The sequence below is a fragment of the Manis pentadactyla genome, chromosome 1, assembly GCF_030020395.1.
Source record: "Manis pentadactyla isolate mManPen7 chromosome 1, mManPen7.hap1, whole genome shotgun sequence".
Lineage (NCBI taxonomy): Eukaryota > Metazoa > Chordata > Mammalia > Pholidota > Manidae > Manis > Manis pentadactyla.
This window is the reverse complement of record NC_080019.1, coordinates 123,810,591-123,832,170: the sequence shown is the minus strand read 5'-3', so window position 1 is coordinate 123,832,170 and position 21,580 is coordinate 123,810,591. Positions and strand designations below refer to the sequence as shown.

The 21,580-nt window shown below is 34.1% G+C and overlaps 1 protein-coding gene across 2 annotated transcripts in view; it reads left to right on the top strand.

The window, feature by feature from the left end:
• The window catches only part of ACAP2 (ArfGAP with coiled-coil, ankyrin repeat and PH domains 2), a 163,500-nt gene that overhangs the window by 49,504 nt on the left and 92,416 nt on the right, over positions 1-21,580 (top strand). Inside the window, exons 3-6 of one of the 2 annotated variants that reach the window (XM_036933209.2) lie at positions 1,779-1,898; positions 2,679-2,732; positions 19,580-19,638; positions 20,815-20,998. In XM_036933209.2, the coding sequence (XP_036789104.2) occupies positions 1,779-1,898; positions 2,679-2,732; positions 19,580-19,638; positions 20,815-20,998 (417 nt within the window). Of the gene's footprint in view, positions 1-1,778; positions 1,899-2,678; positions 2,733-19,579; positions 19,639-19,670; positions 20,647-20,814; positions 20,999-21,580 lie in introns of those variants that run through there. The other variant, XM_057501373.1, reaches the window with a different exon arrangement.

The window sequence follows — 21,580 nt, the reverse complement described above, 5'->3', positions numbered from 1 at the left end:
CTGCAGTACTGATATATGTATTTGCTGATGACTCCTGTATCTGTATCCTTTTGAGCTTCAAACATCTGTTTTTACTGGTGTTTCATCAGTTTTTCCACATGGCTTATCTCAAGGGTTCATCTAGTTCAGGCCCAACATGTGAAAACGAGTCTTTTGCTGGCCAGTTTAGTGTGAATTACTGTCTTGTAGCAGATGTAGCCCTTGGCAAGCAGCGCTCAGGCTGGATTTCAGCCCCTACTTTCCTGCATGGTAAGACACAGTCTATGTAACTGTACATGAGTACTTGACTGTAATTTGTGAATTTGTCTTCTCTTTTCTCCTTTCTTACTGACTTAATTCAGCCTCTCATGGTTTTTGGTCTACTCTCCTTATTTTTATTCTTTCTATTTCCTTGTCTTTATTTTTTCTCCTTTTAGGTCTTTATTGTAAAATGGAATGCTGGTTAATTCACCCAGTTAATGTCTTAATTGTTTCCCATTTCCTTTCACATAAAATATGAACATTTTAGCATTGCACACAGGCTTTTCCTGATCTGGCCCTTGTATACATTTTTCAGTGTCACACTTTTTTGACCCACATTTTTATACTGTACTAAGCTACTTGGTGCCTCTGGTTTGCCCTGCCCGTTTAAGCTTCTGGACTTTAGCACATGCTCTTCTTGGAGTAGTAACTCCCCATTACGCTAATCCAATTGGCTAATTCCTGTTTGTCGGCAGCGTTTTTCTCATGTGTTAACCTATTTGAGGAATCCTTCTCTAATTCCCATAGTCCTGGTTAGATATTGTTCCTTTGTTTGCCCATGCATGGTTTTGTCATGCCTGGTAGTTGTGTTTGTGCTGTATAGAATTTGTCTGCTTTCTACCAGTTAGAATTAAAGTGCCTGAGAGCAGAAAGTGTGTTTTTAATTTCTGTTCCTCTAGGCCCTAGGGCAGCAGTTTCAAATTACACTTCTGAGCTCCTTTAGGTGTTTCTAAAATGTTTTTCTGGGCTCTTTCTCCTCTTGGTGTTTCCCCCTTGCCACTTCTTGAGTATCCTTCCCTTCTTCCACTGGAGCAGCTCTACTTTTATCTTTTTTACATTTGACATCCACCCAAGATTTTATTTGTTTAAAGAAATGTTCTGTGTCTGAATGAAAGAAAGAAAAGAAAGAGAAAGAAGGAAGGAACAGAAAAAAGAAAGGGAGGGAGGGAGGGAGAAAGGGAGTGTTAGAAAGAGAAAGGTGAAAAAGGAAAAGGAGGGAAGGGGGAAAAGCTCAATCCTAACACCTAGCACAGTTCTTAGAAAAGTAGGCATTGGAGAAAAATGGTTGATTAATCAATTCAGACATCTGCTTTGATCGACTGATATTGGAATGGTCAGCATGACTAACCCAACATATCCCTTTTCCTCCAACATACCAGTTAAAAAAAAATTAAATATCTTTTATCATATGACTTGTATTATTGTCTGAATTTCCCTTTCTTCCTTCTAAGAAATGCTCACTAAAGTTTTAGAGTTATTTATGAGATTGAATGTGACTTGATAAAATGAAATATATGTATGTTTTTTAAATCAGAAAGTCTCTCCCCTGAAAGATAAACTTTTTTGGTACAGCTTTACTATGAATTTGCTTTATAAGCCAGAGGAAAAAAAGAACAATTTTCAGTTAATCTGTTTGTATATATTAATGAGCCATAATTTATCTTAACTAAGCTAACTCATATATTTACTGCTAACACTTGTTCAACTAGGTAATTTGTAAAATTATTTTCAGCCTGATGTATTGTTTTCTTTTTCAGCTTGTGAAGCTTTGTATTGCGATGATTGATACTGGAAAGGCCTTTTGTGTTGCAAATAAACAATTCATGAATGGAATTCGCGACCTGGCACAGTATTCTAGTAATGATGCTGTAGTTGAGGTTAGTATTGTTAAAATTATATAAAATGGTAAATGCAACAAGACATTAAGGAATTATGCACTTTTAAACTTTCCTAATAGTTACACTGGTCCTTAAAATTAGAAGTAGAAAAGCTGTCACCCTTTAGTGCTATCTTGTATAATCCTATTTTATAGGATATTTAGAAGTTGATGGTTGATTTGCATTGTGAATATAAGTTTACTTGCTGCTAGACGAGCTGAACCATCTACAAGAGGACCTGAGCAGGGAGAGTAGGATCATGCTTACTAGCAGTACTTATGAGGGCAAGCAGAGAGCATTAACATACGAATAGTATCCAGCTGTGTATGGGGCACTGCATAGGAAAAATTTCTGGTCAGCTAGCTATGCTGGGTTAGCTTAGACCCTTGGTACACTATGTGATATCATATTTCTTTAATGAGGAATGCTAACTCGTGAAGAAATGGGTGTGGTTATTTGATTCATAGATGCTAAAGGAGCACAGTCTTGATACACAATTTTAGGTTTAGGTTTATATGTGCTTTTCCTCCCTGTTAGCATAATACTATTGATAGGGCAGTACTTCTCTTTGACTGTCCTAGGGTGTTACTGTTAATATATGCAGACTTGACCTCTCTGTAGAGCATGCCTATGAGGAAATGCCATGAAATTGTCCTTGAAAGTAAATGTTATTGTTTATAATGTAACTTTATCTTTCTGTCAAAAATTCTGAGGTAGTATTTTGTGGCCTATTTCTTTGGCTTGTAAATGACTTGGTTTTCTTTGGTTTCTTTCTCATAGACAAGTTTGACCAAGTTTTCTGACAGTCTTCAAGAAATGATAAATTTTCACACAGTAAGTATCAATAAGTAGGTGTTACTAAGACCATGTTAAAATTTAGTATTTTTCTTGAAATATTTTATAAAATTACTTAAGTTGTAATTTAATAACTTTGTTTTGTCAGCTTTTTAGTTGAGTGGATCTAAAATATATGTGTGTATGTGAGAGAGAGAAAGAGAAGTATATACATTTTATTTTCCATTCTAATGTAGTGAACTTAATATCAATAAAGTACATACCCAGAAAAATTATTTTTTTCCTTTAAGTAGTGCCTTTGTAAGTTTTTAAGGAGTTACTTCAAGATTTCTCAAAAATAAAGAAGCAAACATCACCTTTGTAAATTTAGCTATTTATTTTAAAATATTTAAAAATATATCCCCTTTGTCTAATCAGTTGCCAATATTAAAGACTTCTGTATTCTTTGAGCCACTTATATGTGTATTTAAGGCCATTATCCTTCAAGAATGAGGGGCTAAATGTATTACTTCTAGAATATCAAGAAATTCCTTTATAAATTTTGAAAAAGTTTACTTGAAAATATGGTAGCTTATAAGGTATATATACTTCTTAAAATTTTTTTTATTGAGGTATACTTGACATAATGTTATATTAGTTTCAAGAGTACAATATAATGTCCATATTTGTATATATTGCAAAATGGTCACCACAGTAAGTCCAGCTAACATCCATCACCATACATAGTCAAAAATTTTTTTTCTTATGATGAGAACGTTCAACACCCACTCTCTTAGCTACTTTGAGATGTGTAATACATTAGCTATAGTCACCATGCTGTAGGTTATATCCTTGTGACTTACTCATTTTATAACTGGAAATTTGTACTTTTTGACCCCCTTTAGCCCATTATGTCTGCCATCCACCCACTGCCTCAGGCAACCACTAATCTTGTTTTCTATATCCACGATCTCAGATTTCTTTTTGTTGTTGTTGTAGTTGTTTTTTGGTTATCTTTTAGATTCCATATCTGAGTGAGATCATATGGTATTTATCTTTTCCTCTTTGACTTATTTCATTTAGAATAATGTCCTCAAAATCCATCCATATTGTCACAAATGGCAAGATTTCATTCTTTTTTATGGCTGAGTAATATTCCACTGTGTGCACGTGTGTGTATATCTCTACTACACTTTTTTATCCATTCATCATCAATGGACATTTAGGTTATTTCCATCTCTTAGTTATTGTAAATAATGCTGCAAGGAACATGGGGCTGCATATATCTCTCAATATTGGTGTTTTTATTTTCTTTCAGTAAATACCCAGAAGTGGAATTTCTGGGTCATATAGTAGTTCTGTTATTTTTTGAGGAACCTCCATACTGTTTTCCATAGTGGTTGCACCAATTTACAATCCTATGAACGTATATGAGTGCTCCCTTTTCTCTCCATTGTTACCAAGACTTGTTAATTCTAGTTTGTTTTATAATAGCCATTTTAACAGGTGTGAGGTGATATTTTATTGTAGTTCTGGTTTACTTTTTCCTGATGATTAGTGATATAGAGCATCTTCTCATGTACCTATTAGCCATCTGTATGTCTTCTTTGGAAACTTACCTCTTCAGATCCTCTTACCATTTTTTTAATTGGACTGTTTGACTTTTCTGCTACTGAGTTGTATGAGTTGTTGAATATTAACCTCTTATCAGATATGTGATTTGGATATATTTCTGTCCTTTGGTAGGTTGCCTTTTTATTTTTGTTGGTGGTTTCCATTGCTGGGCAGAAACTTTTTACTTTGATGTAATCCCACTTTTTATTTTTGTTTTTGTTGCCTTTGCTTTTGCTGTGGAATCCAAAAAATCATCACCAAGACTAATGTCCAGGAACTTACTGCCAATGTATTTCTTCTAGGAGTTTTATAGTTTCAGGTCTCACATTCAAGTCTTTAATACATTTTGAGTTAATTTTTGTTTTATATGCATCTTATAAATTTTTTAATGCTGTCATATGTCATATATGACTGTCATAACTATTCAGTGCTTCAAAATTATTAGCAGCTGTCACTGAGAAGAGTATCAATACTTATGTTCTTTATAAAATTTGCTGTTTCTTGGTTCTAGGTTGATTTGATTTTCCTTCTCTTTTTTTGGGGTCAACACATTAAGGATACTACTTATTTTAATTGTAGTTCAGATCTTTTCATGTATTTATTGTTCTCCTGCCATGGTTACGATTGTTCTCTGTGCAAATCCTTTGCCCATTTTTAAATTGTTTTTTTTTTTTTTTAGCTGAATTCTTTTATATTCTGGATATAAAACCCTTATCAACTATATGATGTGTTAATATTTTCTCTGATTCTGTAGGTAGTCTTCATTTTACTGGTAATGTCTTTTAATGCACAAAAGTTTTAATTTTCATGAAGTCTGATTGATCTATTTTCTCTTCTGTTGTTCCTGCTATTGGGGTCATAGTAAAAATCATTGACAAATTCCAGATTATGAAAATTTATCCCTTCATTTTCTTCTGAGAGTTTTATGGTATTAGCTCTAATATTTTTCATCAATTTGTTTTTAATGACCTCTAATTACTTTGCTTTTTGCCTTCTAGTGAATTTAGATGTCGATGTATAGTATATTGATTTCTTTTTAAATTAAGTGATCTTTTAGATTTGTAAGCTTTACATTTAAAAGTCTAATACAGTGAGGACTATTTTTGATAAAAGATGTTGATTTTAAATTAACAGTAATAGGTCAAATGTTTTCTCATGATATGTTATCGTTTGTAATAGTCCTGTTTGTCTGTTTTCTTTAAATCAGTAAGTCTTACATTACTGCTTTATTAAAAAACAAAATTTACCCAAGTAAATTTGAAGATCTAATTGACTTTATTAAGTGATTCATGAACCAGGCAGCATCCCCTCTAGCAAGTAGAGAGATGCTCCTAGAAATTGTACAAAATGGAAAATTTTTATAGAAATGAGGGTGGAGGGAAATCATTAGCAAAAGAAAGTAAATTGTTTCAGGCAAGGTCATTTTCTCTACGGGGCAGAGCAGGAGGTCTTATAATTCAGATTCCCTTTTCTTTTAGGGAAGATGGCAAAGGCTCATGTGGTAGATTATCTAATTGGTGATGCTGACCAGAAAATTCTTGACTGACTGCATTCTGGGGATGTTGATACTGTAACTGTTTTTAAGTATTAGGGCCTGGTTTGGTGACTTGCTTAACAGAAGTGACACCATGTTGGGCCTGTGTGTTTCTTTTTAACACTTTAAGAATATCTTGCTCTTTGTTATAGTTTTATTTGTGAAAAGTTATGGTTAAGACAGTCTTTTGGTAAATAAATTGTTTAAATGTATATCGGAAGCCTTCTTGTTAAAAAATCTTGGAGGTATTTTATAAATCACTCAGAGTTAATTAAATCTCTAAAAATTAAGTTTGTTTTAAGCAAGGTATATTATTATAATATGCTTCAAGAAGATAGAGACTGTACTACTTTTTTTAGTGCTAGTGTGCAGCTCGCTTCTTGAACTGATCCCAATAATGTATTCTTTTTTTTTTCTAAAATTGAAAGCAATCAGTGTTAATGACTTTAATAGTGTAAAAAAATTAATATTTAATAATTATGATATGACAGAGACAACTTAGAGTTTAGGCTCCACTGTTATTAGCTGTATAATTTTGGTCAGTTTACTTACTTTCATTTTTCAGTTTACTGTTCTGTAAGAAGGGACTAATAAAATTTGCCATTCCTATATGTAAGGTCATTGTGAGGAGCAAAATTTGTGCAAGTAGTCTCTGAAGGGTAAAATCTCTTCATTTACTGTATCTGTTGGCATAAACTCCAGAAAATAGAAACACTTCAGGTATTTCTGATAGGAAGGTTTTAACATAGTAAATTGGTTACAAAGTATTGAAAGGGTTGGAGGAATAAAGTTAAGGTGATACCATCTAGACATTAGTAAAAGTGGGAAGTATTATTAACCTTAGGGCTGGAGGAACAAAAGGGAAAGTGGTATTACCCAGAGCCCATAAGGACTGTACTGTTGAGAATACTGCCATTGCTACCTAGCCAGGAAGTCAGGAACTTTCCTTTTTGTTGCTGCTGCAAGAGCTAAGGAGCCTGAGATTCTATTGACACTGCCTGGATTCGTCATTGATGCTTCTAAAAGTTGAAGTAGCTCACAGTTACTCACTGATGGCTGTGTCAGAACAGCAGCAGAAGAACAAGTGACTTCTCCTTATCTCATCTTCTGCCTCTTAACATTGGCTTCCATTGGCAGAACCTAAACTCTTAGCTTGCTTGGGGGTCTGGGAAATGTACTTTGTAGATTTCTAGCCCCTGGTTGTATAGAGGAGGAGACTGGAAGGGCGATGCAGTGGTGAAGGCCAGCCAACCAACACAGCAATCGTATAGGCTATAATTTTGAGAATATTTTTAGTAAGCAAATTATTATGCAACGTAATGATTTTTATCCTTAAAACTTTTTTCTGTGACTTTTCTTTTTGCTCTATACTCCGTATCCAACATACTAGCAAAAAAACTATCCCCAAATCCAACTATCAGTAGTTTCTCTGCCACCTCCAAATCTAAACTACTACTACCTCTTGTTCAGGATTATATCACAGCCTCCCAGATTGTGTCTCTTCTTCTTTCCTTGGCCTTCTACAATGACTACTGTATATAGCACCCAGAAAGAACTTTTAAAAATATAAATTCATTCACAGCATTTTACTGTTCTAGCTCCCTCTTATGTTCCGAATAAAATCCTAACCTTGGTCTACCAAGCCCTATGATCAGGGTTCTTCTGAAAACTCCCTGATCTCATTTCTATTCTCTGCCTGGCTGTGGCCACTTGGACTTTTTGTTGTTCTTTGAACATACCAAAATAATTCTCATTCTAAGACCTTTGCACTTGCTGTCTGTTCTGCATGTTCTTCCACATCTCTGTGTGTGGCTAGGTTACCGTATGGTATTCCTTCTCTTTCTACAGTTCTCTCTCACTTTACTTAGGTCACTACTGCTCAGAAAAGTCTTCCTTGACCACTCTGTGGTCGCTTTCTATCATTTTACCTTTTCTCTCTCTCTCTCTCTCTCTCTCTCTCTTTCTCTCTTTCTCTCTCTCTCTTTCACACACACACACACACACACACACACACACACGAGATCATGTATACTTATATGGTGTGGTTCTTAAATGTGGGTGCTTCTTTTATCATCTGTTCTTCTAAGTTCCATGACTGCAGGCACTTTGTTATATTCATCTCTGCTAATGCCACCTAGAAGAGTTTTGGTTGAAAGGAGCTATTCGTGGCATGATTGAGACAGATGTTATTAACTTATAAAACTCTAAGTGTTTTTTTATGCTCATTAAATGAATAAAAATTTGTTAACTCAGTGACAACACACACCAAGTAGACAATTAAAAGTATTTCATGTTCTTGAAATTTTTCTTTTACTGTTCTTCACACTTGAAAAACTTAAGGAACTCTGTTATGACCATAAAATTTATGTTGTTTTAAAAAGATAATTTGCAAACTTATAGATTACTGTTTGTCTGCCTACCTAGAGGTCTGAAGGTCATGGATTCATGAGCTTATGTGTGTTTACATAGATACTTTTATATGCATATATATACTCTATCTCCTTAGAGAGAGAGAATGCTGATAGTATACCCAGATGTCTAGTGCCTTTCTAATTTTATTCCCATATTCCTTTTTACAGGATCTCAGAAATTATCGTAATAATAGATCTAAGTAAGAAATTATGAGACCTTCCTTTGTTTACTTTCTTTTAATTGTCTTTCCTTCTGTAGTTGCTGCTGTGTGCTTTACCTGGCCTTTTTGTTTCTTGTTAACAAATATTTCACTGTAAATTTTTCCTAGTAGGAATGACTTGTGTGTACCTAAATCAGAACTTTTATATTTGTGGCAAAGGTTATTCCCTCATCATAATACTGTATATACCTCACTTTTACTAGGATATAGATAGGGATGACACATACCTTGTTTACTATTGCATCCTGAGTACTTGCATAAATATTATCCTTGGGAAGTCATTTAATTTTTTAAACTTTACTTTTCTCCACTGTAAAATGAAGGGGCTTTAATAGAACACTTAATTTAAAAAAATTTGACATTACAAAGCATTTATTTATTGTAAGATAGAGATATGATCTCAGAGCCATTTGTTAAAATTTGGGAAAAGCCTAGTTATATAAAATGCCTTACTTTAGTAGCATTCTCTACAATGAAATTTTAAATATAGCATTATAGGGTGATGGCAATTTTTTAATTAAAGTATCATTTATATACAATCTTATGAAGTTTTCACAGTAACAACATTGTGGTTTCAACATTCACCCATATTATCAAGTCCTCACTCCCTCTCCCTGCCCATTGCAGTCAGTGTAGTAAGATGCTATAGAGTCATTACTTGTCTTCTTCGTGCTGTACTGCCCTTTCCGTGACCTATCTGTATTGTGATTGCAAATTATAGTGCCCCTTAATCCCCTTTTCCCTCCTGACCAACTCTCTCCAACCCCTCCCCTTTTGTAACCACTAGTCACTTCTCAGAGTCTATGAGTCTGCTGCTATTTTGTTCCTTGAATTTTGCTTTGTTTTTATACTCCACAAATGAGTGAAGTCAGTTGGCATCTTTCTCCAGCCTGCCTATTTTACTTAGTATACACCCTCCAAGTCCATTCATGTTGTTGCAAATGGCAGGATATGTATTCTTTTTATGGATGAGTAATATTCCATTGTGTACCTTCTTTATCCATTTGTCTATTAATGGATACTTAGGTTGCTTCTGTATCTTGTCTATTGTAAATACTGTAGCAACAAACATAGGGATGCATTCCTTTTTGATCAGGGATCTTGTTTACTTTGAGTAAATTCCTAGGAGTGGAATTCCTGGGTCAAACAGTATTTCTATTTTTAGTTTATTGAGGAACCTCCATATTGCTTTCAACAGTTGAAACAATTTACATTGCCACCAACAGTGTAGAAATTTCCCTTTCTCCACATCCTCACCAGCATTTGTTGTTTTTTGTCTTTGGATGCTGGCCAACCTAAATGGTATGAGGTGATACGTTATTATGATTTTAATTTGTATTTTCCTGATGATTAGTGATGTGGAGCCTCTTTTTTGTTGGCCATCTGAATTTCTTCTTTGGAGAAGTGTCTGTTCAGATCCTCTGCCCATTTTTTAATTGGGTTGTTTTCTGGGTATTGAGGCATGTGAGTTCTTTTATATTTTGGATATTAACCCCATATCAGATGAGTCATAAACAAATATATCCTCCCATACTGTAGCATGCCTTTTTTATTCTGTTGATGGTGTCCTTGCTGTACAGAAGCTTTTTAGTTTGATGTAGTCCCACTTGTTCATTTTTTATTTTGTTTCCCTTGCCCGAGGAGATGTGTTCAGGAAAAAGATGCTCATGTTTATATTCAAGAGATTTTTGCTTATGTTTTCTTAGAGTTTTATGGTTTCATGAGCTACATTCAAGTCTTTGATCTGATCCATTTTGAGTTTACTTTTGTGTGAGGAGTTAGACAATAATCCTGTTTCATTCTCTTACGTGTAGCTGCCCAGTTTTGCCAACACCATTTGTTGAAAAGGCTGTCTTTTCTGCATTGTATATTCCTGGCTCCTTTACCCTATATTAATTGACCATAGATGCATGACTTCATATCTGGTTTGTTCCATTGGTCTATGGGTCTGTTCTTGTGCCAGTACCAAATTGTTTTGATTATTGTAGCTTTGTAGTAGAGCTTGAAGTTAAGGGGCATATCTGCCTAGTTTTGCTCTTCCTTCTAGGATTGCTTTGCTGTTTGGAGTCCTTCGTGGTTTCATATGAATTTTAGAACTATTTGTTTAAGTTCGTTGAAAGATGCCATTGGTATTTTGATAGGGATTGCATTGAATCTGTAGATTTCCTTGGGCAGGATGGCCATTTTGACAGTATTAATTCTTCCTATCCATGAGCATAGGATGTATTTGCATTTATTGGTTTCTTCTTTAATTTCTCTCATAAGTGTCTTGTAGTTTTCAGGGTATAGGTCTTTCACATCCTTGATTAGGTTTATTCCTAGGTATTTTATTCTTTTTATTCTTTTTGATGCAGTTGTGAATGGAATTGTTTTCCTGATTTCTTTCTGCTAGTTCAGAGTTAGTATGTAGAAATGCAACAGATTTCTGTCTATTGATTTTGTATCCTGCAACTTTGCTGAATTCAGTTACTACTTCTAATAGTTTTTGAATGGAGTCCTTAGGGTTTTCTATGTATAATATCATGTCATCTGCAAAAAGGGACAGTTTAACTTCTTCCTTACCAATCTGGATGCCTTTTATTTCTTTGTGTTGTCTGCTTGCTGTGGCTAGGACCTCCAGTACTATGTGGAATAAAGATGGGGAAAGTGGACATCCTTGTCTTGTTCCCAGTCTTAGAGGAAAAGCTTTCAGCTTTTCACTGTTAAATTTGATGTTGGCTGTGGGTTTGTTACATATGACCTTTATTATGTTGAGGTACATACCCTCTATACCCATTTTGTTGAGAGTTTTTATCATGAATGGATGTTGAATTTTGTCAAATGCTTTTTCAGTGTCTATTGAGATGATCATGTGATTTTTGTCCTTTTTGTTGATGTGGTGTATGATATTGATTGATTTTTGAATATTGTATCATCCTTGCATCCCTGGAATAAATCCTTCTTGATCATGATGGATGATCTTTTTGATGTATTTTTGAATTTGGTCTGCTAATATTTTGTTGAGTATTTATGCATCTATGTTCTTCAGGGATATTGGTGTGTAATTTTCTTTTTTTGTGGTGTCTTTGCCTGGTTTTGGTATTAGAATGATGCTGGCCTCATATAATGACTTTGGAAGTATTCCCTTCTCCTTTACTTATTGGAATACCTCAAGAAGGATGGGTATTAGGTTTTCACTAAATGTTTGATAAAATTGAGCAGTGAAGCCATCTGGACCAGATGTTTTGTTCTTAGGTATTCTTTTGATTACCAGTTCAATTTCGTTCCTGGTAATTGGCCTGTTCAGATTTTCTGTTTCTTCATGGGTCAGTCTTGGAAGGTTGTATTTTTCTAGAAGTTGCCCATTTCTTCTAGGCTGTCCAATTATTGACATGTAGTTTTTCATAGTATTTCTCTTATGGTTCATTGTATTTCTGTGGTGTCCATTGTGATTTCCCTTTTTCATTTCTGATTCTGTTTATGTATGTACACTCTCTTTTTTTTCTTGCTAAGTCTGGCTAGGGGTTTATCTATTTTCTTAATTTTCTTGAAGAACCAGCTTCTGCTTTCATTGATTCTTTCTACTGTTTTATTCTTCTCAATTTTATTAATTTCTGCTCTGATCTTTATCCTCCTTCTACTGACTTTAGGCCTCATTTGTTCTTCTTTTTTCTAGTTTCATTAATTGTGAGTTCAGACTCTTCATTTGGGATTGTTGTTCTTTCTTGAGGTAAGCCTGTATTGCAGTATACTTCCCTCTTAGCATGGCTTTCCCTGCATCCCACAGGTTTTGTGGTGTTGAGTTATTGTTGTCGTTTGTCTCCATATATTGTTTGATCTCTGTTTTTATTTGATCACTGATTGATTATTTAGGAATATGTTCTTAAACCTCCGTGTGTTTGTGGGCTATTTTGTTTTATTTGCATAATTTATTTCTAGTTTCATACCTTTGTAGTCTGATAAGCTGGTTGGTACAATTTCAATCCTTCTGAATTTACTGAGACTCTTTTTGTGACCTAGTATGTGATTTATTCTGGAAAATATTTCATGTGCACTTGAGAAGAATATGTATTCTGCTGCTTTTGGGTGTAGAGTTCTGTAGATGTCTGTTAGGTCCACCTGTTCTAATGTGTTGTTCAGTGTTTCTGTGTCCTTACCTGTTTTCTGTCTGGTTGATCTTTCCTTGGAGTGAGTGGTGTGTTGAAGTCTCCTAAAATGAATGCATTGCATTCTATTTCCCCCTTTAATTTTGTCAGTATTTGTTTCACATATTTGGGTGCTCCTATGTTGGGTACATAGATATTTATAATGGTTATATCCTCTTGTTATACTGATCCCTTTATCATTATGCAATGCCCTTCTTTTTTCTCTTGTTACTTTCTTTGTTTTGAGGTCTGTTTTGTCTGATACAAGTACTGCAACTCCTGCTTTTTTCTCCCTATTAGTTGCATGAAGTATCTTTTTCCCATTCTTCACTTTTAGTCTGTGTATGTCTTTGGGTTTGAAGTGAGTCTCTTGCAGGCACCATATAGATGGGTCTTGTTTTTTTATCCATTCTATTTCTCTGTGTCTTTTGATTGGTGCATTCAGTCCATTTACATTTAGGGTGATTATCAATAGATAAGTACTTTTTGCCACTGAAGGCTTTAGATGCGTGGTTACCAAATATTCAAGGGCAGCTTCTGCAATATCTAATGTCTTACTTAACTCGCTTATTATGCTATTTCAAACACAATCTAAACTTTTCTTTCTTCCCTTCTTTTTCTTATTCCTCCACTCTTTATATATTAGGTGTTATATTCTATACTCTTTTTATATCCCTTGACTGACTTTTGGGGTAGTTGATTTAATTTTTTATTTGATTAGTAATTAATTGGTCTACTTCTTTACTGTGGTTTTATTTTCTCTGACGACAGCTGTTTAGCATTAGCACTTCCATGTATAGCAATCCCTATAAAATAGACTGTAGAGATGTTTTGGGGGAGATAAATTCCCTCAACTTTTCTGGAAATTGTTTAATGCTTCCTTGAAATTTAAATGATAGTCTTGCTTGTCTGGAAATTGTTTAATCCTTCCTTCAAATTGGAATGCTAATCTTGCCAGGTAGAGTATTCTTGGTTTTGAGACCCTTCTGTTTCATTTCATTAAATACATCATGCCACTCCCTTCTGGCCTGTACGCTTTCTGCTGAGTAGTCTGATGGTTAGCCTGATGGACTTTTCTTCGTAAGTGATCTTTTTTCTCTCTCTGGCTTCTTTTAATAGTCTGTCCTTGTCCTTGATCTTTGCTATTTTAATTATGTCTTGGCGTTGTCTTCTTCGGTTTGTTGTGTTGGGAGATCTGCACTGCCATGGCCTGAGAGACTTATTTTTCCCCCATATTGGGGAATTTTTCAGCAATTATTTCTTGAAAGACACTTTCTATCCCTTTTTCTCTCTCTTCTTCTTCTGGTACCCCTATAGTGCGAGTGTTGTTCTGGTTGGAATAGTCACAGAGTCATCTTCTTATTCTTTCATTCCTAGATATCCGTTTTTCTCTCTGTGCCTCAGCTTATTTGTATTCCTGTTCTCTAATTTCTATTCCATTTACTGTCTCCTCTACCTCTTCTAACCTGCTTTTAAATCCCTCCATCATATGTTTCATTTCAGATACTGTATTTTTCAAAGTTCTACCTCTTGAAGTCCTTCCTGAGATCTTGAATATTTTTCTGTCACCTCATGAGCATGTTTATGATTTTTATTTTGAAATCTTTGTCAAGAAGATTGGTGATTTCAGTTTCACTTAGGCCTCTTTCTGGTGTTTGACTGATTTTGGTTTGTACAGGATTCTTTTGCCGTTTAATATTTGTAATGATTACTATGGAATAATAATTTTGTGTAGGCGGTTTCCTCTATTGCCCAGAATCTCTACTCTTTGGAGCTGCCCAGCAGGTGCAGCAATGGCGGGTTCACAGGTGAGCAGTGCCTGTGCCTGCTGGGAGGAAAAGAGCTCTTCCTGCCTCCTGGCTGCAGTACTTCAGTCCACTGGGCCAAGTGCTCAGAGAGGATCCCCTGTTCTATGCCTTGTCACTGCTGTATGTGGGGCTACCCTCTGGCTGGAGTGGTGTGATGGCATGGGCAGCAGGTTTACAAACCAGTGTTGGTGGGAGGAGGAAAGAGCAACAGGCTGCTTACTGTGGTGGGGGGCCTCAGTGCTACATTGCCAGTCAGGGGGATGGAGAACCTGAAGCTCCTGAAAGTTTCTAATCTTTTGGGCTGTGTGTTGCAGGATGATTTTATCTACCTGTCCTTTTTCCTGAGCAGCAAGGTTTTTGTAATCATTGCCCTTTAGCAGCCCTCTGGCTGTTGCTAATCTTTCAACATACCCACCTTTCTTTTGTCCCAGAGTGGCTGGTTGTGGGTACCTGTTCTCCACAAGTGTGAATAATCTCTCTTTCTCCAAGTATTCTGCCTGTCTTTGCTTTTCAACCCCACTGATCTCCAGTGCACCATGTAATAATGTGGGTTCATGCTCCCAGAGCAGATCTCCAGTGGTGGGTGTTTAGCAGTCCTGGGCTTCTGCTCCTTCCCTGCTCCATTTCTCTTCCTCCTGCCTGTGAGCTGTGGTGGTGGGAGGGCTTTGTCATGCTTGATTGCAGCTTTGCCACTTTACCCTTTTCCATGAGGTCTTCTCTTTTCCTCAGATGTAGGCCATCTGTTGCAGTCTTCTTTCTGTTTGCTTTTTCAGAATTTGTTGTATTTGCTGTATTTCATATTATGTGTGGTTTTGGTAGTTGGTTTCTGCTTCACTTCTCACACCGCCATCTTTTTCTGACTTCTGTCTTTTTCATTTCTGACTAATGTGTTTTAGCATTTGAAGTTAGTGCCTATTTTTCTCCTTCACCTATATCACCCTTCCCACCACCACTCCTTTAATTTTTGGAGCAATATCGTTTGAAGAGCAGTTTTTAATTTTGATGAAGTGAATTCATTGACTTTTTTTCTTTTATATTTTCCTTTTTGTGTTCTGTTATGAAATCAGAGTCTATTCTATGTTTGGTTTAGATCTGTGATCCATTCTGAGTTCATTTTTGTTTATGTGCATGCTAAGCATCAGAGAGTTCATTTTTGAGGGTCATATGGCTCTTTAGTTTTTTGTTCCAGCATCATTTGCTCAAAAAATTATCTTTCCCCTATTGGCACTTTTTGTTAAAAATTGACTATATGTGTGGGTCATTTCTGGACTCTATTCTGTTTGATTGATCTCGCTGCCTATTTCAATACTACAACTACCTTGATTACTGTGGCTTTCATAATATATCTCAAAATCAGGTAATGTAATATTAAAACTTTGTTTCTTTTATAAAAATTGTTTTGGCTATTCTAGGTCCTTTACATTTTCATATAAATTTTAGAGTCAGCTTTTCAATTTCTACAAAAAGCCTTACTGGGATTTGTAGGGGGATTGCATCATATCTGGTGATCAATTTCATGAGAACAGATATTTTATTGAGTCTTCTAATCCATGAGCACAGTTTATCTCTCAATTTAAGCTTTGTTTAATTTTTCTTGGCAGTGTTTCTTAGTCATCACTGTATAAGTCTTGTATATCTTTTGTCAAATTTATCCATGAGCATTCCCTATGTTTTGATTCTATTTTAAGTGATTCATATCCATGAGCATTCCCTATGTTTTGATTCTATTTTTAAAAGTTCAGTTTCTGATTGGTCATGGTTGGTACATAGAAATACCACTGATTTTTTTATATTGACGTTTCTGCGATCTTGCTAAATTTCCCATAGTAGACTCTTCTCTGTATCCCATAGTATTAACTATGTCACCAGTCATAGCATCTGTGGATAAAGACAGTTATATATTCTTTCTAGTGTGTGTTGTTTTTATTTCATTTCTCTTGCTTTATTGTATTGCTAGGATTCCTTGTACAATGTTGAATAAATTTTGATTTGTAGTGATGAGAGCAGATATCCTTGCCTTGTTCCTGATTGTAGGAGGAAAGAAGCCTTTCACCACTTTAATGTTTTATCTGTAAGTTTTTCATTATGTGCCCTTTATTGGGTTGAGGAAGTCCCTTCTATTCCTGGATTCCTGAGAATTTTTATCAGGAATGAATGCTGGATTTTGTCAAATGCTTTTTTGCATTTTATTGAGATGGTCATAGTTCTTGTGTTTTACTTTGTTAACATGGTTAATTATATTGATTGATTTTTGAATGTTAAATCAGTTTTGCATTCTTGGGATTAAACCCCAATTGGTCATGGTGTGTAGTCCTTTTTATACATTATTGTTACATCTCTTTGCTATATACTAAGAATTTTTGCATCTGTGTTTGTGAGGGATATGGGCCTATAGCTTTCTTTTCTTACAACATATTTATCTTGTTTTGCCCCTCATAAAAATATTCTCCTGGAATAGATTTTTCTGGTAGAATATATTTTTGTGGGGGGAAGAGTTTGAGTAGAATTAGTATTTTTTCCTTCCTTAAATGTTTGGTAGAATTCACCAGTAAAGACATTTTTGTGGAGATTTGTTTTATGAGGGATTTTTCCTTTTATTTATTTTTGGGGGGAGAAGGGGAGTGATTTTTTTCTGTTACTTTAGTATTAGAAATTGAAATATTTTTATAATGAACTTATAGTCATCCTGTTATTTATGCAATTCAAAGTAATTTATAGACATAGTATATTTTACTCCTAAACACATTCAGAATTTGAGTTATTTTTTAATTTTGTGAGGTAAAATTTGAATATAATTAAATGCATGTCTTAAGTTAACATTTAGTGAGTAGACATAGTATATTTTACTCCTAAACACATTCAGAATTTGAGTTATTTTTTAATTTTGTGAGGTAAAATTTGAATATAATTAAATGCATGTCTTAAGTTTAACATTTAGTGAGTTTTGTCAAATGCATACAATTATGTAATCAAATCCCTTTTAAGATATAATCATTACCATTACCCAGAAAGTTTTCTCATACCTCTTCTCAGTCAGTCCCAACCCATACCCCTAAGGCAAGTACTGTTCTGCTTTTTATTCTTCCTTAACTAGTTTTGCTTGCTCTATAACTTCATATAAATGGAATCATATAGTATTTGTATGTATGTATGTGTGAGACTTCTTTAACTTGGCATACAGTTTTTGAGATTGATATGTATTGTTACATGGATCAATAGTACTCTCCTTTTACTACTTTGTAGTGTAACTTAATTTCATTGAGGTCAGGGAACATGTTCCATATAATGCCATATCTTGCTTTATCCTAAATTACATAGTCAATTTTCAAAAGCACTGTTAGTGTTCTTGAGAAGAATGGGTATTTTCTTTTGGTTGTGTTTATGTTTCTATATCTCTCCTGTGGGTCAGCCTCAATAGTCATGCTGTTTGTTTCTTAAATTTTTAAAAAATCTGTTGGTTCACATCTATACTGCTGCTCTCCATATTTTAGATATATTTTGTAATTAAATATAACAATTGATTTCTTCTGGTGTACAGCTTTGGGTTTTGACAACTGCATAAAGTTGGGTCTTAAGATGCATGACAGTTCTTTTAATCCCCCAAAGCATGTCTCTGTTTCTCCATTGTTAGTCAACAACTCCTTCCGTCTCCTGCTACTGGAAACCACAGAATTATTCTCTATCTGTATAGTTTTGCCTTTTCCTAAATGTCATATAAATGAAATAATTGAATATGACTTCTTACTTTATTTAGCAAAGTAAATGCATTGAGATTCATCTATGTTGTTGGATGTACTAATGGTTGTTCCTTTTCATTGCTGAGTATTTATTGCTTTTTATTCCATTGTTTGGATGTACTATGGTTTGTTTCTCCAAGAACATTTGGGATGTTTCCAGTTTTTGGCACTTAGGAATGAAACAGCTATAAACATTTGCATACAGGTTTTGATGTGGACCTGTTTTCCTTCTCTGGGAGAAATACATAGGAGTGGGATTGTTAAGTTCTATGCAAATGTAGCTTTAGCTTTATAGGCTGTGGTAGGTTTCACACTGTGGATTCTGTTTAATTCTGTTTGGGTTATTGATTTCTCCTTGAGTAAGCTTTGGTAGTTTTTTTTATCTTTTAAAGAATTTACCCATCTCCTCTGTTGAATTTATAGGCATAAAATTACTCCCCATCTCTCCTGATTATCCTTAATATCTGTAGAATCTGTGTGAAGTCATCTCTCTCCTTGATATTTGAAATTTGTGTCTTTTTTTCTGATCACTTTGGATGTAGGTTTATCAATTTTATAGATCTTGAACTAACTTGGTTTCATTGATTTTTGGCCATTGACTTTCTATTTTCTGTTTAGTAGACTTCCAGTATGATCCTTATTAGTTCCTTTCTTCTGCTTACTTTGGGTTTAACATATAATACAGGAAACATTTTTTTGTCTCTGTAAGTAAACTCATTTTAAAACCCTGTACTGAACTGTGATCTTTGCCAATAACAAGACTTCAGAGAAAATGAAATTACTACTATTTTTAATAAATAGACACAGGATTTTCTTTTTGTTTTGAATATTGATTTTCCTGCTTGTTTATCTGATATCCGTTTCAAATTCTGAATGAAGTACATCTGTAAATTCTGAAAATACTTGGAGTTTCCATTAAAAGCCCTGTGAAATTTATCATACAGAGCTCTCAGAGTTAAATATGTGGCATCACTTAAGTGGGGCAAAATATTGTGAAGAATAAAATTCTCTGATCTTAGTAGTCATTTAACTTAAAAGACTATGCAATATTTACTAGAATTCAGAATGTAAAATATTTAAAACCCCAGGTTGTCGCAAATAAGTAACCTCCAACTAAAATTAACGTAGTTTTAGAGTAAGAAGTTTCTGTAGTGGATGCAGTGGAGTTTGTATTACTCTTTTAGGTTTTTGTCCAAAGTTTGAAATAAAATCAAGGAACTAAATTGCTCTTTGAGATTCTGTTTAAATACTAATGCATACTTGATTCCTCTGTAAGTAGAATTTTATTTTTTAGACAGATGAAATAGATGGTTTTCTTAAATGCTTATTTTTTATGTGAGCTTACAGAACTTTATAGCTCTGTATATACATATAGTCTTATAGCCTTTATAAAACTAAATGGACATTATTTTCATTGTTTATTTTTCTAATTGTTTAATGTTACATTTTATCTTTTAGATCCTATTTGACCAAACTCAGAGATCAATTAAGGCACAGCTTCAGAACTTTGTTAAAGAGTAAGTCAGTTGCAGTGAAGAGAAATGGAAAGCAACCAGTTAATGATAGATCACATCTGGGAGTTGGTATCTTTTGAGAGAAATTATGTGCCTTGAATTGCTGAAAATACTGGAATTTTTGTTTGTTTGTTTTGCTTTGTGAAATGTAAATTGCATTTCTTCATGAACTACTCTGTAAGGGAATCAGACTTCATTTTATGCCTTTCAGTTCATTTCTGTTATGAAATATGTGTTCAGGATACATAGCTAGAATTGTTATGAGCTAAAAAAATTTCATTAAATATAAATAAATAATCTAATGACCTTTCAAAATCAAAGCAAACCCCAAATGTGGTTGAAATACTATCAGCTATTGTAGTTGAGACTAGTTTTCCGTTGTAAATATGGTATTTTCTCTGAAGAGAGGATAGTAGAATACATAAGAATGAGAAATGAAAGTGCATGCCTTTGCTACATGTGTGCCTTTTGTGTCATATTCATCAAATTTTATATGTGAAATAAAATGAAAATAGAAACGAAAATATATGAACTTAATAGATAGGAACATTTTCCTTTTCCACATTAATAATTTAGTTTTTCTCTTTTTATTCCTGACTGAGATAAAAATACAGATGAATTTGATCATGATACAGTATTGAGGATAAATGATATACCTTGTAAGCTGTAAATAGTGGCAGAGCTCATGACATAGTGCACTGCCATTTTAGTAGGTTTGTTGTCCTGGTGATGATGTCATGCAAATCTTTTACAAATAACTTCATAATGGACTGATGTCAGAATGTCCTTAGAATGTATATATGAAAATTTATGCCTATTTTTAAAGAGTTTAAGTCTTTCTTAGGTATATATTTTATTATTATTATTATTTTTAAGTCATTTGTCTTCAATTTATTTTGCCTATTTCCCTGGTAGAAAAAGTAAAAGCAAAGGGATGTTACATACTTACCTAAGATTATTAATGAACTAGGGATTTCAGACTATTGAAATGGATACTGTTACCCTCTATAGGTAGGTACACAATTCTTTTAGAAAGCACTATATGTGTTTGTTTTAAGAGTATATTCGTGCCCTTTGGCCCAGTAATTGTCTTCAACAAGAAATGAATGTTTCTTGAAGTGTGGTCTATAGTCCCCCCATAACAGTATTTATGGAAGTTTCACTGTTTTTATTTTTTAGAGATCTTAGGAAATTCAAAGATGCCAAGAAGCAATTTGAAAAAGTCAGTGAAGAAAAAGAAAATGCATTAGTAAAAAATGCTCAGGTGCAAAGAAACAAACAGCATGAAGTTGAAGAAGCCACAAACATTCTGACAGCAACAAGAAAATGTTTTCGACACATAGCCCTTGATTATGTACTTCAGGTATAATTATTATATGCTCTCAAAAACTGCTTACTAAACATGTAACTACTTTTAGTGATTGCACTGAAAATAATAAGTAATGCTATTTCCTTTATTTTAGAATTAAATCATGATCATCTGTGCAAAATTAAATCATCTGTTTGTATGTCTTTCTTTATATATGTGTTTGTACATGTATACCTCTGGTTCTGATTTCTTCCCTTTTTCACTTAACATTGTACTTTATACCACTTGGAAATGTTGTAAAAAGCATTTTTAATTGCTATATATTATTCTCTGGAGTTGTGGTGTCAATTAACTAATATCTGATTATGAGACACAGTGTTGCCAGTTTTTACTGGCAATAGCAAAAATACAATATTTAATCACTGTAAATGATAATAACATCTTTGTATATAAATCTTTTGCCACATTCTTGATGATTTTTTTAGAGTAGATTCTTAGTGATACTAAGGCTCACCATATTGCCAAATGAAAAATATTACCAGAAGTAATGTTCTCATATTTATATTAGGTGCTGCTTTTTTTAAAGTAGAGATTGGTATTTTGTAAATTGGTGATTTTCAATGCAAAATTGAAAGT